This window comes from Procambarus clarkii, chromosome 11, assembly GCF_040958095.1.
Source record: "Procambarus clarkii isolate CNS0578487 chromosome 11, FALCON_Pclarkii_2.0, whole genome shotgun sequence".
NCBI lineage: Eukaryota > Metazoa > Arthropoda > Malacostraca > Decapoda > Cambaridae > Procambarus > Procambarus clarkii.
Window position 1 is genome coordinate 34,592,659 of NC_091160.1, and position 15,725 is coordinate 34,608,383.

The window sequence follows — 15,725 nt, forward strand, 5'->3', positions numbered from 1 at the left end:
TGATACAAGTTTACAAATAGATGAATGGGCATGCAACCCGTTCTCGCAAATTGAATAAGTCAATATTGACTTATTAAATATGTGCATAGGTGACATACTTAACATAATAGTTTCCCTTGAAAAGCTTCATAGAAAACACCGACCTTACCTAACCTACTTAGTATGTTAAGATAAGCATCTTATTGCTTCGTAATTACAATTATTACCTAACCTATACCTATAATAGGTTAAATAACAATTGTAATTACAAAGCTATAAGATGCTTATTTTAACATACTAAGTAGGTTAAGTAAGGTCGGTGTTTTCTATGAAGCTTTTCAAGGGAAACTATTATGTTTAGTATGTCACCTATGCACGCAACTAATAAGTTAATATTGACTTATTAAATTTGCGAGAACGGGTTGGGGCATAACAAAGGGGGGATATTAATAATAGGGCATTGAAAGTATCAACACAAGACATCCAATTTATACCCATTGTTTTGTGTTCTAAGTTTAGATTTAGGAAAGACTTGGGTAAATACTGGTTCAGTAATGGTTGTTGATTTGTGGAACCAATTACTGTCCTGCGTAACAAGGTGGTTAGGTCCCTCGATTGTTTCAAACGTGGGTTGGACATGTATATGAGTGGGATTAGGTGGTTTTAAGTAGGAGCTGCCTCGTATGGGCCAAAAGGCTTTCTGCAGTTACCTTTGATCTTGTGTTCTTGACTCTTGGATGCCACCACTAAGGAGGCCATTCATACTTGCAATGGTCTCCGGAAAAGGATACCCGATTCAAATTTCTACCTGGTCATGCTGCAGTCCATGACCATTGGCAGGGTCATTGGTCATTTATAGGTAATAAACTCTGCTCTTAAATTTAACATTTTCCCTTGGCCTTCCTCCTGCCATCATAATAGGCAATAAGAAACTACTTTGGCTAGGTTGCACATTGGTCACACTTGCTCGACTCATGGTCACTTCATGAAACAGTCTTGCTGCCTTCTGTCCTAACTGCAGTCCCACTTAGTTGTGTGCCTTGTTGACTGCCCCAATTTGTGGGATGAGAGTTTCTTTCCCAATATCCCTAGGTCATTTTTTTAGAATCTTTTCTGAAGCGGATATTTTTAATATCATTCGCCGTATGTCATTTTTGTTCTTACATTGGCATAGTGATATTTAGTGCCTTTTGAATACCTTGCAACAGATTGTGCTGCAGTCTTCCTGGCTTGGTGCCTTCTTTGACAATGAAATTTTTGATGTACAGGTATATTGTCAGGGTTAGAGGGAAACAATTGTGTAAGCACGATTCTTCAGTTGTACGATTCCATTGCCATGTATTGCAAGAACAGAATTGCATACAAACGTTCAACAGGTGATGGCAGACATGGAAGCACGCTGCACTTCTCATTTCAACCCTTCGGATAAGTTTTTTTTTTTCTATTTATAAACAGGCTTTGAGAGATTACCGTAAAAGTTATCAAATACAGTAACCATTAAAAACCTGGAAAATGACAACTGTAGATGTAGGCCAGCCAACTAATTTAAAAGTGTCCATTTAACAATTTTATAAGGATATTCAAAATAGTTCCACCTGGAATTTTTTATTTTATGACCTCATACATTAGGAAGTAGCACAATGTTAGTACAGTACTCTTTTTAAAGTTTGTTAAATAATAAACTTTATAAAAATTCATCTTCATAGCAAAATTTAACAAAATATTTATAAACAAACTTTCTTCAAGGTTTGTCCAACTACAGAATGCCAAATAATAATAAACAGTGATTAAAAATATAAATTTGCAACAAATTTTTAACAAAATTAAATTTAACATACCCAAGAAATTTTTTGGCAGCAAATCAAGACTTGAATGAAATTGAACACTGCAAAGTGTCAGGATTTTCCAGAACAATTTACAAGTTGTGTGTATGCTTTCAAATCATCACATTTTGTTCATACCCATGAAAAGGAGATCATTACAGCTCTCCCTGTATAATGAATTTGCAACTCGCAAGCAACAATTCAAGAGTGTGCAGAACATGGTAATCCCGATTTGTTATTCAAAGTTAAGCTACTTTCCTGAAAGTTTTAAATTATCAATGATAGAATTTGGGCACGATGCCCAGCACTTGACTCAAAAGGCTGTTCGGTGCACGAGAGCATCTAGGAATATTGGAGCATCTTATAACATTCATTTTCTTAATGTCTATGCATCCAAATCACAGCATATTATAGTCTTATAAATAGCTTTACAGGTTTCATGATATCGTCACTCCAACATTCATATAGTCTACACTAACTTCACAATGTCAACATGCAATCATCCTCTTTTATTCAGTCTACTGTACACCCATCTGCACTTTTTGCTATCAGGACTTTTCCTATGTATTTTGAATTTGATTATTTGCAGACCAATACAAATATTTATAAACTGCTGCTGTAAAATTGTATATATTTGTTTGGTTACGACACATTAACCATATACATTCCATGTTCAAAAATTTACCTGAAGTATGCATCAAACAAATCAAAGAAAAAATTAAGATATTAAACTGCAAAATGAGTAATGCTCTGGCAAGTTATCTAAATTTGTAGTAGACAAGTGAATGAACCTGCAATGTAAATTTGGCCAAAGCAAAGTAATAAATAGAAACTCCAGTGGTAGTATTTAGGGTCAAGTTGCCCAAATCTGTCTAATCATTATCAGACCACTAGCTCCTAAAAACCAACGTTTCCTACACCATTGAATAGGACGATATTACAAACAGTGAAACTCTTCGAATACTGTATAGTCCATTTACATACCAAAACATGAAAGGCATCTAAAGAGAAACTAAAAAAGAAATTAGAATGTTTAGCTTCAATGAGACTGCATCCCCTTTCAAACAATGGAACCAAATACCAACATGACAAATTCACCACTACCGGTACCTGGCCACCAAAACTATTAGTGCATCTCCAAATCAATTTATACTATGAATCCATGCTACCACTATGCAACCTTGCATGTTAGTGCAAGACAGACTATCAGTGGTTCCCATGGAATAAGCCACTGAACAGCGGATGATGCCCTTGTTCAGCCACGGGAATAGGAATCACAGTGTCGCCAAACAATTTTTAAAATACAAAAAAAGAAAAACAAAAAACCTACACCATGCTACAATGTCCAGAAATATCATATCTTATTGCTCGGGTTTAAGGAACAGACCACCAAACACTGGGGGTTGTACCACTGTCTGATCCCCCCTTAGAGAGCCTGATATGTGAGAATGAAGTACTTACCAGTACTACAGGAATGTTGCCTTATAGTTTGAAAGTAAGGCAAGTATAATACAAGCCGTAATATAAATTGTTATAGTGGTTAATTTACCACAAAAATGGATGATATGACTGATTAGACACCTGGTGCACACATTATCCAGCCAATTACACATTTTGGTAAATATCTTTAATATTACAACTACACACAATTGTCATTTTATATACATTTTCCCTCTTGCTGTAAATGCCATCATGTATTTTATATATTTTAAATCCAATTTGAAAACTGATAGTTTACATTAAGAGGCTGGATACTGGCGACTTTACAATACAGTGGCATTCGAACACGCTATAAATTTTATGCAAAATTACAGCAACAGTATCTTTACATGTCAAATTCATAACATTCAAAGAAACACTAATGAATGCAAAGTAACCCATATACCCTGAGATCTATGTATATTGGCCCATCAAATGACGAACTTCACTCAATCTTTCCACAAGCAGTTTAAGGCACATCTTGAGGTCTCTCTCACACTGAAGTTAATCATTTTAACAAATTCTCTAAATTTCCTCCATTCTATCATATGCCATTTACAGATCATAAATATTAAAGTGCAATGATATCACTATTAAATTGGGGACATAATATGAATGACTAATTTTGTTGCAAGTCACATACATAATGTAGAATTTCCATAATCAATTTTCAAACAAATCACAAAATGAAAAATACAAAATGAAAAAGAATACACAAAATTTTGATGGTAAACATTCTATCGTCAATAATCCGTATAACTTGGTAAAAATGCATTATCAGTGACACGGTAGCAAATAAATCTAGTAATAGTAATTGGGGGGGGGGGGGGAAGCCTCCCCCCAAGAGGGTAGAATAAGATGGAGAGGGAAAAAAAAAAAAAAAAAAAAGGTCCACTTACTTGCTATATTTGAACTCTTGACTGCCAGGAAAATAGCCAAATTCTCTCAACACTTCAACAATTACATATAGTGCAGCATCAAAGGTAATCAACTCACATTTCAAAGTTCTACATGCTGGAGCACATGTGGACACATTCACTCAAAATATTTACGCATGGAAAAACATTAATGATAACCTTTGCTTAAAAATATATTGACACTACAGTACTGTGTATACATGAAGTATTTCAAACTCTTCAAATATTTGTTCTTTAGTATCTTTTTTAAATTGTATATACAAAATTACTATTTTTTAGAAACTCATTTATTAATCCACATTTCTAAGAAAATTAGTAAACATTTGAAAAGTTTTATTTTATGAGAATGCCTTAAATACAGTAGAGCTCTTAAACACACTGGTACAGAGATGAAAGTTCTACACTACATCTGGACATAATTACAAGAAAACTTCACAGCACCATCTGTTTTTATAAAGACATCAGTATCTTACCTATTTACAAGCCAGTCATCGACTACCTCTAGAAAATCCAACATTATCTTCAAGAATGATTTCAAGCTTTGCGAGATAATATGCACGTACAGAATTTATTTTCTTGAAGACCAAGGTTAACCAATGTCTTCAGCACTGGAGGGGGGGAAGGGGAGGGTACATGCACAGTATATATAGAAAGACCAAGAATTTCCAAATTTCCTAACAGAAATCACTGCCAGAATGAGTGCTTGGAGCTTATGACAAATGCATGGCAACATGTTTGTGAAGGGATGGTAGGATATAATCATGAACACCTGTCTAACAGTTAATTAAATTGTAAGGAATGTTTAGTCTTTCTGCAAAAATCTTTAAGTTAACAAATGGTGAAAAATTACAATCATTACCAATTATATGATATTTTTGTAATGGTATTTTTGTTAATAGTATTGTATTCAGATTAGTAATCACAGTTAACAATTTAGTAAGAACCAAATTTGTGCACAAATTTAGATTTGATTTTTGCACTTTCATAGCTATAAATAATATTTAAATAGGTAAAAATTAAGTGATAATTTATATATATATATTAACTACATTATATTTTTGAAATACTGTTTTAGGTATTTATATTTTTAAGTTCAGGCAGTGATACCCATTTAAAAAGTAGTGAAACTAATTATTAATGCCTATGCTCAACTGCATGGCTTATTATAAAAAAAAAATGGCTAAAAACCAAAGGCTAAACTTACAAACTTGGGTCAATTTACTGTATTTCAGAGTACTGATTTATTTCAACCTTTATGCCAGAATTCTGGCAGATCTCTTGCAAATTATAGGCACCAGCTCGTAAATAATATCAAACAATCCAGTTTGGCCACAGAAATCATTCCATTGTGAAAACAATTTAGAGTAAATCATAGCACAACTACCGGCCAGAGCTCCACGTACACTGGAGCACTTCTAATGCCACTACGATGCTAGTGATGACTGAATACCAGTGAGAATACCACAGCTACATAGAGCACCCCATGCCTTGAGCAGTCCCAACAGGTCTTATCACAGAATATGAGAAGTGAGCACCATTAAGGAGGTCCTTTACCTGAAATAATTAATTACCATTAGTGAATACCATAATAGTAAATGCACGGCAATCTATGTCATTTCATCAATTTTCACCGCAAATGATTATAAATACTGTACAGTACAGTATGTATTCTGCACATCTTTCTATAATGAGGAAAGAGCACTAAAATAAAAGTTTAGGGTTGTGTAGTCTTTCTCGAGCCCCAATTCTTTATCACAGTCATCCAGAGGCTGAGAAACTGGGTAGGAAGGCAGACAAAGGGGTTCCAAGGGAAGTAAGGAAGGAGCAAGGGAAGTAAGGAAGGAGCAAGGGAAGGAAGGAAGGAGCAAGGGAAGGAAGGAAGGAGCAAGGGAAGGAAGGAAGGAGCAAGGGAAGTAAGGAAGGAGCAAGGGAAGGAAGGAAGGAGCAAGGGAAGGAAGGAAGGAGCAAGGGAAGGAAGGAAGGAGCAAGGGAAGGAAGGAAGGAGCAAGGGAAGGAAGGAAGGAGCAAGGGAAGGAAGGAAGGAGCAAGGGAAGGAAGGAAGGAGCAAGGGAAGGAAGGAAAGAGCAAGGGAAGGAAGGAAGGAGCAAGGGAAGGAAGGAAAGAGCAAGGGAAGGAAGGAAAGAGCAAGGGAAGGAAGGAAGGAAGGAGCAAGGGAAGGAAGGAAGGAGCAAGGGAAGGAAGGAAGGAAGGAGCAAGGGAAGGAAGGGAGAAGGGTAGGGGGACGACCTTTTTTATCTTGTGCTTCAAAAGTACAGCGAACAATACGTGAACAAGACAGGTAGTGTACAGCCTCGCCCCAGCACCTGCCGTAGTGAGGGCAGAAGAGACTTACCCAAACACCTCCTGGCTGGCGTAGGTGACGTAGAGGAAGCCATCATCGTCGTGACACTCCCGGTAGACCTCAGAGAGGGGCCGGGAGAGGGAGACGAGGGACCGGTTGTTCACTAGGAGGTAGAAGGTCATCGTGCTTTGCAGCTGCATCCGGTTCCTGACCAACACCAAACAACTCATTACACAGTAATTGACGTTTGGAAGTATATTACTACTTTAGACATGCGTGTACACTAATCATAAGAGAGAGAGAAGATTAAGCCACCCAAAAGGTGGCACGGGCATGAATGGCCCATAAGTGGTGGCCCTTTTGAGCCATTTCCAGTATCAATAGATGATACTGGAGATCTGTGGAGGTGCGACTGCACCCTGCGTGACGGGAGATGTCTCCGTACTAATCATAAGCTAGTTAAGAGCTTATGTATATTCATATTGTGCATATATGTATCAATTACTTTACCAATATGGATGACAGCTCTACTACTACTACAAATGTTCACTGATAACAAGTAAAGTGTTTGGTTTAAACCGCTTCTCTGTGCTGGAAATATCTGCATGGCTATGACATTTGTTAAAACAAATATAGGATTTTTGTTTTAACTTGTCCTTGACATGTGAAAGCAATTTTAACCATGTATACAGTCTCGTGATGTTGGGCCATATCTGCCTGGCACCAGTGAACTCTAAATTTACTACAGATAACACAACATGCATGTTGTGTTATTGTTTGCATGTACAAACCTTAATTTCCCCACAAACCATCACAGAAGTTTTAAATGTAATTCATAATTTATTGTGTTGGACAGAGTGTATTCATATATAAGGCTTATATCTATAGCTTAGGCTATATACTCTCAAACCCAATGTACCTCGTAGTATTATTATTATTTATATATGTAAATGTATTACCCAAACTTAAAGCTGCTTATCAATTATAACAGGAAGTTGTCCGTGATATTATAGAACAGTGGTCTGTATTTTCACAAGTTTTAATATTAGTTTAGATAATTTATTTTTTACCCCACATACCCAATACTCATGTGGGCAGTGGTGGACCCCACATACCCATCATTAAGATACCTAAGCAAGGTACGTATGGGTATCTTCATTCAACCCGTTCTCGCAAATTTAATAAGTCAATATTGACTTATTAAATATGTGCATAGGTGACATACTTAACATAATAGATACCCTTAAAAAGATTCATAGAAAACACCGACCTTACCTAACCTTGTTAGTATCTTAAGATAAGAAGCCCTTATTGCTTCGTAATTACAATTATTACCTAACCTATAATAGGCATAGGTTAAGTAATAATTGTAATTACGAAACAATAAGATGCTTATCTTAAGATACTAACAAGGTTAGGTAAGGTCGGTGTTTTCTATGAATCTTTTTAGGGGTATCTATTATGTTTAGTATATCACCTATGCACGTAGTTAATAAGTCAATATTGACTTTACGAATTTGCGAGAACGGGTTGCTTCATTGTGAAGATTATCTTCATTGTAAAGATACCCATAATGGCTTACCTAAGCAATTGTCTTAAAAATTCTGAATTTAAATTTGTTCAACATCAAATCCGTCGATATTCGTGGGTATCGTATAGAATCGTTATCTATGGCACGTGGCTGCAGGTAATGAACTCCCCCAATGGTGAACATTTCAATTGTAAACTATGTGAACAAGAGCTGGGACATACTCTCAAACACTATATCTGTGATTGCCCTGTTATCGGGGACTTCAGACCAAATGATATGAGGTTCCTCTGGGCTCTGTAATTACTTCACACACTTTGGAATATTGGAAAATAATAGTGCGCTGTACGCAGATTTGGCTAGTGTAGGCTAATATATCAGCCTTGGATTTTATGTTCTGATTTTTAGTCAAGAGTTGATTTGTATTTTTGTATCGAGGCTTGTATTTTCTCCCCTGATTTCATGTGTGACTAATCATCCTCTGAGATGGGAGTATTAGATGAACTTTTAGCTAGTTTATGACCTACGCCGTGTAATCTTTCATATAGAAAAGGGTAGCAGCACATTGCTGTGTATACCTAAGCCTGAGAAAAAGAAAAAGGATTCGCCGGTATCATACTATATTGACAACTAATTTGCTTTGTTCTGTAGCTTGGAAATCAACTCTTGGATGGGACATTTTTTTATGATAATGATACTATAATTAATTATAACGCAATTATGGTATTCTAGATAATTTATAATGTTAAATTCATAATTGTAGTCTATATGCACCAACTGTAGCTCAGACCGAGACTTCGGGCACCGTACTTGCTTCACCTATGAATCTTGCAATCTTCTTGTATCCTATGTATACACTTTTGCTTAATTATATTCTAAAATATCAAATTAATTAAAATACTGAACGACGTCTCCAGAATCAAATATGGCGCAAGGATCATAGTTCAACATTACACCCGAGAACACGCGGTTAACACATTACAAGTCGGCCAACGTAATCTAAACTCGCTCATTTACCCTAAATTCATACTAAGTATATTCATTTTTAAAGGAAGATTAACCAGTTATCAGTTACTGGTCTAGCTAGTTTGGGAGTCTCGTGTCCTCAAACCAAACTAGTAACAGTTGGATCGCCCCTTGCAGCCTTGCAACCATGCAAGACTGACATTGTGCAAAACGCGACCCCTTGCTCCCAACAAGCAGGGCAGGTGACACACTACACTCAACAAACAAGTAGTTAACACTACGCACAAGGTCAGTGACAAACTTTACAGTGTTTAGTCAATATACAAGAGCTGGGAGGGGGGGGGGGGGGAAGGGGGAGCCTTGACACGCACTCGTGGCTGTCATGTCTCAATGACACTCTTGGCTACATATTCTTGCCAGTGCAGCTTTGTACTAGATCTGTCAGGATAATGTAAAGTTTTATGTCTGAAGTTCTGGCCTTCCCTGCTTAGCTTGCTTATCTGGAGATTATCTGGAGATTATTTCGGGGCTTTAGTGTCCCCGCGGACCGGTCCTCGACCAAGCCTCCACCCCCAGGAAGCAGCCCGTGACAGCTGACTAACACCCAGGTACCTATTTTACTGCTAGGTAACAGGGGCATAGGGTGAAAGAAACTCTGCCCATTGTTTCTCGCCGGTGCCTGGGATCGAACCCAGGACCACAGGATCACAAGTCCAGCGTGCTGTCCACTCGGACGAGCGGCTCCCTTATGGAACTAGGCCGAACTAGGTGAACAGAGCCTTCAGGCGTAAGAAAACTTAGCCAAACGTCTCCGTCTACCCACTTGAATCTGGGACCTTCCGGTCATAAAAAAACAAATAACCATACTAAACAATATTGTACCTACAAAATTGTAATTGCGTGGTACTTTTCAATTTCATATTTTTACCATTTTCAAAAAAATTATCGTACAAAAATATTTACACCACAAACACCATTGTCTACCTTTGTATTTCATACTTCATAGTGCACTACTCAACATCCTATGTGTTAATTACAAGTGTTTAACTATTGTGCCAAACGTGTCTAATTTAAATTCATGATCTGCTTTGTGAACCACGTCCAGGGGCGTTAATTTTGGGTTGGGTTGGGGGGCACACGTCCAGGACATGTTGCTTGTACAACAATCACAACCCCTCCGGCTGAATGTGATGGATTTCAATTGTTATATTTTGCTAGTATGAGGCAATCTGTTTAAAAATTACAATTTCCACAGTGCATGTGAAATGCACATATTTGAGACAAAGATATGGAAGGAAAGAACAAATCCACAAGGGCCGTGACGAGGATTCGAACCTGCGTCCAAGAGCATCCCAAACGCTGCCTTAATCGACTGAGCTACGACATGGTAAAGAGAGTTGAAACCTAAGTTCAGTAGAACTTACTGGATCCTGCAGTTTCTCCGAGAGAGAAACCAGGGTTTTACACAACTCCCAATAATGAACTTTTGTTCATTTGTGCCTGCGGGCCGCTCCAAGCAACAGCGTAGTGGACCAAACTCTCAAGTCAAGCCTGGCCTCGGGCCGGGCTTGGGGAGTAGAAGGACTCCCAGAACCATCAACCAGGTATGTTCACTTGATGCATCACGTTAGTGTGATTACCGTGTGTATGGAAGGAAATGTAGAATAGAGCCAGTATGGAGTGGAAGGCCCATCGGCACACACTGGTCATCAAGGCAAATATAGGGGGGAAACTTCGACAAGCCGCCGGCTTCCTGTCCTCGTCGAGGCCACTAGTGTTAATGGCCATCAGGTAAATTCAGGTAAGAACATCGGAGGTCCATAGCGGCTTTGACAGTGGACCTCAGAAACAGCTTTCTCAGCAAGCATTAGAAATATTGCTGGAACAAAAGCCTTTAGATAAGTTTCCGAAAGAAATGCGGGAGCAACCGAGTTGTTGTAGATACATGGGCCTGCTGGACCAAGCAGCAGCCCGTTGGAAGTACAAGAACTCTTGAAGCCCTCCACAGGTATGTACAAACTACTGGGGAAACGCCGATCCTGTTGAAACTTGAAGACTTTTGCCTGGTCTCAATGGGGAACTCTGCCATAGATTAGCTTTTCCATTTCTCACACCAGAAGTAATATTCCAATCATTTTCCCGCTTGCCCACCCTCAAATATATTAAAACTAAAGGCGTTACTCAGATGCTTAACAAGCTCTACTCTTTCAATGTTTATCGATTTGCCAGATTGATTAAATATGGTTCTGAAATAATGTGCAAATCACAACATGCTCACTACATAACAAAAAGTACAACAATGCTGATCTAACTGAAATGTAAAAAATAATTAACTATTGTAAACAAGTTTCAGGAGAAAGCCAACCTCATTAATAAAATCATTAGGAGTTTAAGAGGTCAAGCAGACTGCTCTTGTCCGTGGTCATGGGATCCCGTTGTCTTAAACCAGTTCCATTATCAACAAATGGTACAAATGGAGCGATAACGCTAATTGGTTCTATAGGATATTAAATTTATATGGATTTTAAAATCCCATTTAATATGTCTGAATTAAAATTGGCATTGAAGACGATATAAAATTTATAGATAAAATGCATAACAAAAAATCCCAATGCACGTTTAAGATTTGTTGCAGTTACTGGCAACATTATCTGTCTTTCCTTGGAACAGAAGCGCAGTGTTAGCCTGTATCTGTGGCCAGTGTTACTGTGCAACTCGTGACTGAGCGATGCAAGGATATAATTAGCAAGCAGTCAGTACACAGCTAACCAGTACCGGCCAGTGAGGGCTGGCGATCCCAGCCTGAATGAACCCCATGACCGACTTTTGGCGTCAATACTCTCCCTCCCCGTCTCAAGCCCCAGACTGTATTATTAACGTCTTGGCTGCAACTCTGATACAACTGTACATGTATTAAATACTGAAGATGTAAGACTGAGGTCGAATATGCTTATGTTATTTTTAAATATGTAATTATCATTGAATTAACGACGGTGTTAATTAACTTCAGACGTGCGTTATGGGAAGGGTAGAAATAGCCTAAGATACTCTATCCCTTTAAGATGTATTTTATTGTCTCGATAACCGTACTTGAAGGAGCATTAACAATTTAAGTAAAATAGTTTATGAAGGGCGGCTGGCAGACCATTATTAGGGTGTCGTCGAGTACCATTACATGCCTTTGAGTCCAGATTAGAGTCTGTACAAAATAAAGGCGAGGCTGCTGATTCTCTGATCAAAACATGTCAACCATTTTGCGCCATTTCTAAATAGCTCGACAGGTCGTAATACCGAATATTACACATTTGAAATACCTGAATTGCGATTTTTTTTATTAATATTTTAACGTTACCGAGAATACAAGAAAGTTTTATAAATTATGTTGTTAATGTCATCCCTCCCAACACCCGGGCGCCCCCCAACACAAACCACCACCATGTTTGTTAAAGGAATTTCTTCAGTTATTTCCTCATTAATCATGCGGCTTCGATCCCCGCGTCCAAGTAAACATCTCTGTGGTAAATAGTGAAGTGTATGATCATACGGGGGAACTGTGATGACTGGTTGTATAGTATCCAGTATGGTGGAGCAGGGTTTTTTTTTTATATACAAGAGACCTGTTATGGTGTTAAACGAATCTTTCAACGATTAGTTAAGTAATACTTGGCATTATAGTAGAGTTAATTCGTTTGATATGAAGGGTATGCAAGGGCGCCATCTATCCTCCTGTAAGCAAGCGAGATTAGGCTACAGGGAGGTACAAAGCCGTTACTCGCATTTCATGACCGCACTTTTGGCTCCATTTACCACATCAGAATTCCGGCAGTGAAATTAAAACCACCACAATATCGACTCTTTCGTGTTTATATCCGTCTCGATATATTAGGCGAGGTGTCGAGGGTTTGAACATTTGATTAGGCAACTGCACTTTAAATTTGTTGCTTGTAAGATTTACAGAAGGGGCTTGAATGTCACCCTTCCAAATGTCAGAATTCAAACGAGTACATACACGCACACGAGGTTTCCAAGGTCTATATAGGCACCACGATTCGTTCAAGAAATGGCTACTGGATTTCTATACAAGCAAATGCAAGGTGATGACAATGTGGCCATCGGAAGGCAGACACGCAGGACTGAACAGAATTAAAGGAAATCGTCTCCAGGAAGCAACTGAAGTCTATATGAGTAGCATACTGGAACTGAAACACCAGAACAGCCTTCGCGAACCCCAGTAACAAGTCATTCCTAGCACGGTACAACAACCCAATACCAGGAAACCACGTTAGAAGGTCACATTCCTAGTGCTTCGCTTCTTCCTCCCTGGTTCCCACACAAACCCAGTCAAGGTCAACTTGTACAAGGCTTCATATTACATTTCCTAATCCGGTTACGCCTACAAAACACCGCTCGGAAATTATTGAAGCAGCAATGTGGTCCACGTGAGAATTTCTCGGTAACACGCATTGTAAATATTGTATTGGAACTTGGAGCTGCGAGTCGTGTCACTGGAGGGGTGACCATTGATCTGGGGAAGGGAGTGTTGAGGGCCACACTTACGGCGGGCTGGGGGAAGCTGGTGACTTACCTCAGGATGGTGACGAACTGGGACATTGTTAGCTCCTGAGGCACCAGGAATTTAGTCTTGTCAAGCACGGGTAGGGTCGTTTCTTTGGCGTATCGCTCCACGATCACCTGTAACACAAACACCATTTTATTTGTCTGCCAGCGTCAGAGAGCAAATCCAACCTCTTCCCCACACACACACACTTCCTGTGACTTCATATAACCCTGAAGAGCTCACTCGGAAAAAAATTACTCACAATTACATCACTATCAAACATTCCATATACTTCCTACACACCTTGCGGTATCAAGTTAATCTTTCAACTAATTTCTTCACAATTATCACTAATGACAAATAATTCAATTGTACTGTATCTGGGAGGACAAACTACCCAAAAATCCTAGCTAGCCTGGTATCTCCCAAGTTTGTCAGTTTACACACACACACACACACACACACACACACACACTAGGCTGCCATTGTCTGTCACAGTTTACACACTAGGCTGCCATTGTCTGTCACAGTTTACACACACTAAGCTGCCATTGTCTGTCACAGTTTACACACACTAGGCTGCCATTGTCTGTAAATGTCATCACCATTTACCGTAACGCTACATAGTGGACCCAAAAGATAATCCCATCTGCGCGGCATTAATACGCAAGCACAAACAAATGGCAATTGCTTTGCTAAACACTTCAGGGACTCATCAACTATGTTCAACTCATCAAGACAGTATAACATGTCTATGTTCAACTCGTCAAACGTCACGTATATCATGGGCGCAGACTTACTGATCACCGTCTCATCGATATTGCTCAATGGATCAATAGTGCATGAATTGATCATTTTGTCATCCTCGGTTCATACGACATGATAAACCTCCAATGTATTGAAATGATTAATATCCTTGAAAATTTACACATGCACTTTAAATTTTGTATTTCTGAATGGTATAATTCACACACCACCGTTACTGCATTATATGAGAACCTTGTTACTGAAGTAATGGCTTTCTTTATCGCGAAGCTCCCAAACCAACAGACGAGGCACAGAGGTGGCTCTAACACCTTGATATTTTCTGTACATTTGGCTGGTCGTCATGGCCAGAAAGTAGAATTTGGTCAAACCGGAAAAAGTCTTTATTAGCAACAGAAATATAAATATTACGCATAATGTAACGTAGCCTCTCCTAGTGGATGGGGTGGTCGAGGGTAGAGTAGCGGGGGAGGGTAGAGTAGCGGGGGGGAGGGTAGAGTAGCGGGGGGGAGGGTAGAGTAGCGGGGGGGAGGGTAGAGTAGCGGGGGGGAGGGTAGAGTAGCGGGGGAGGGTAGAGTAGCGGGGGAGGGTAGAGTAGCGGGGGAGGGTAGAGTTGCGGGGGAGGGTAGAGTTGCGGGGGAGGGTAGAGTTGCGGGGGAGGGTAGAGTTGCGGGGGAGGGTAGAGTTGCGGGGGAGGGAAGGATAGACAGTTCATTTATTATACACCCCATACCCATCTTGTGGGCGGTAGTGGAAAAGTGTTACAGAGGCACATAATGGGCTCAGGGACTGAACCCCACAATTCATTTAGCTAATTCATTTTCATTCAATTCAGCAAGCGGGGCGTACTACTTGCTCCCCTGGCGCCATGGAACACACGGCTATGCTTATGCAAGGCTCTCTAGCCGGGTCGAATTTCTACTACCCTCCAGTACCACTACACGTCCAAAAGAAAACATGCACAAAAATTACAAGCATGGAAAAGAAGGTGCAAAGAAAAACAAAACACCGTCCACCATATGATCAGACAATCCAGGAGCGTCATGGGAGCTTTATTCAGCCAATAAACATCAGACTACAGCACCAAGCCACCACCAGGGTGTGGAACACCATCCAAATGTTTGAGGAACCAATGTTAGAAAAATATTTCAAGATGAGCTCTTGAGTTTATTCAGCTCAAGGGTTCTGGTAGGATGTCTTGCGAGGTCGTGCAAGATATCTTGCACGACCTTTCCTCCTCATGGGAGGAGGAAAGGAAGGCTGGTAGAGCAATTTGAGAGGCTGTGCGGACACCAAGGCCGCCGAGTCTTACAGGGAGGGTTGGTTGCTTGCTCCCATTGGGAGTCGTCCAACGGAAGGTTCGGGAGTTTCACTAGCATGGACCTCAGAAAGGTGTCGCATACATATA

At 39.5% G+C, this 15,725-nt stretch overlaps 1 protein-coding gene across 3 annotated transcripts in view; it reads right to left on the reverse strand.

Moving 5' to 3' along the window:
* Window positions 1–1,568: 1,568 nt before the first annotated feature.
* The window catches only part of LOC123758270 (microtubule-associated proteins 1A/1B light chain 3C), a 55,621-nt gene continuing 41,464 nt past the window's right edge, over window positions 1,569–15,725 (reverse strand). For 2 of the 3 annotated variants that reach the window (XM_045742444.2, XM_045742446.2), the window contains exons 3-5: window positions 13,580–13,686; window positions 6,552–6,707; window positions 1,569–5,752 (exon numbers count right to left, since the gene is read on the reverse strand). In XM_045742444.2, the coding sequence (XP_045598400.1) occupies window positions 5,749–5,752; window positions 6,552–6,707; window positions 13,580–13,686 (267 nt within the window). In that variant the 3' untranslated portion in view covers window positions 1,569–5,748. Of the gene's footprint in view, window positions 5,753–6,547; window positions 6,708–13,579; window positions 13,687–15,725 lie in introns of those variants that run through there. The other variant, XM_045742445.2, reaches the window with a different exon arrangement.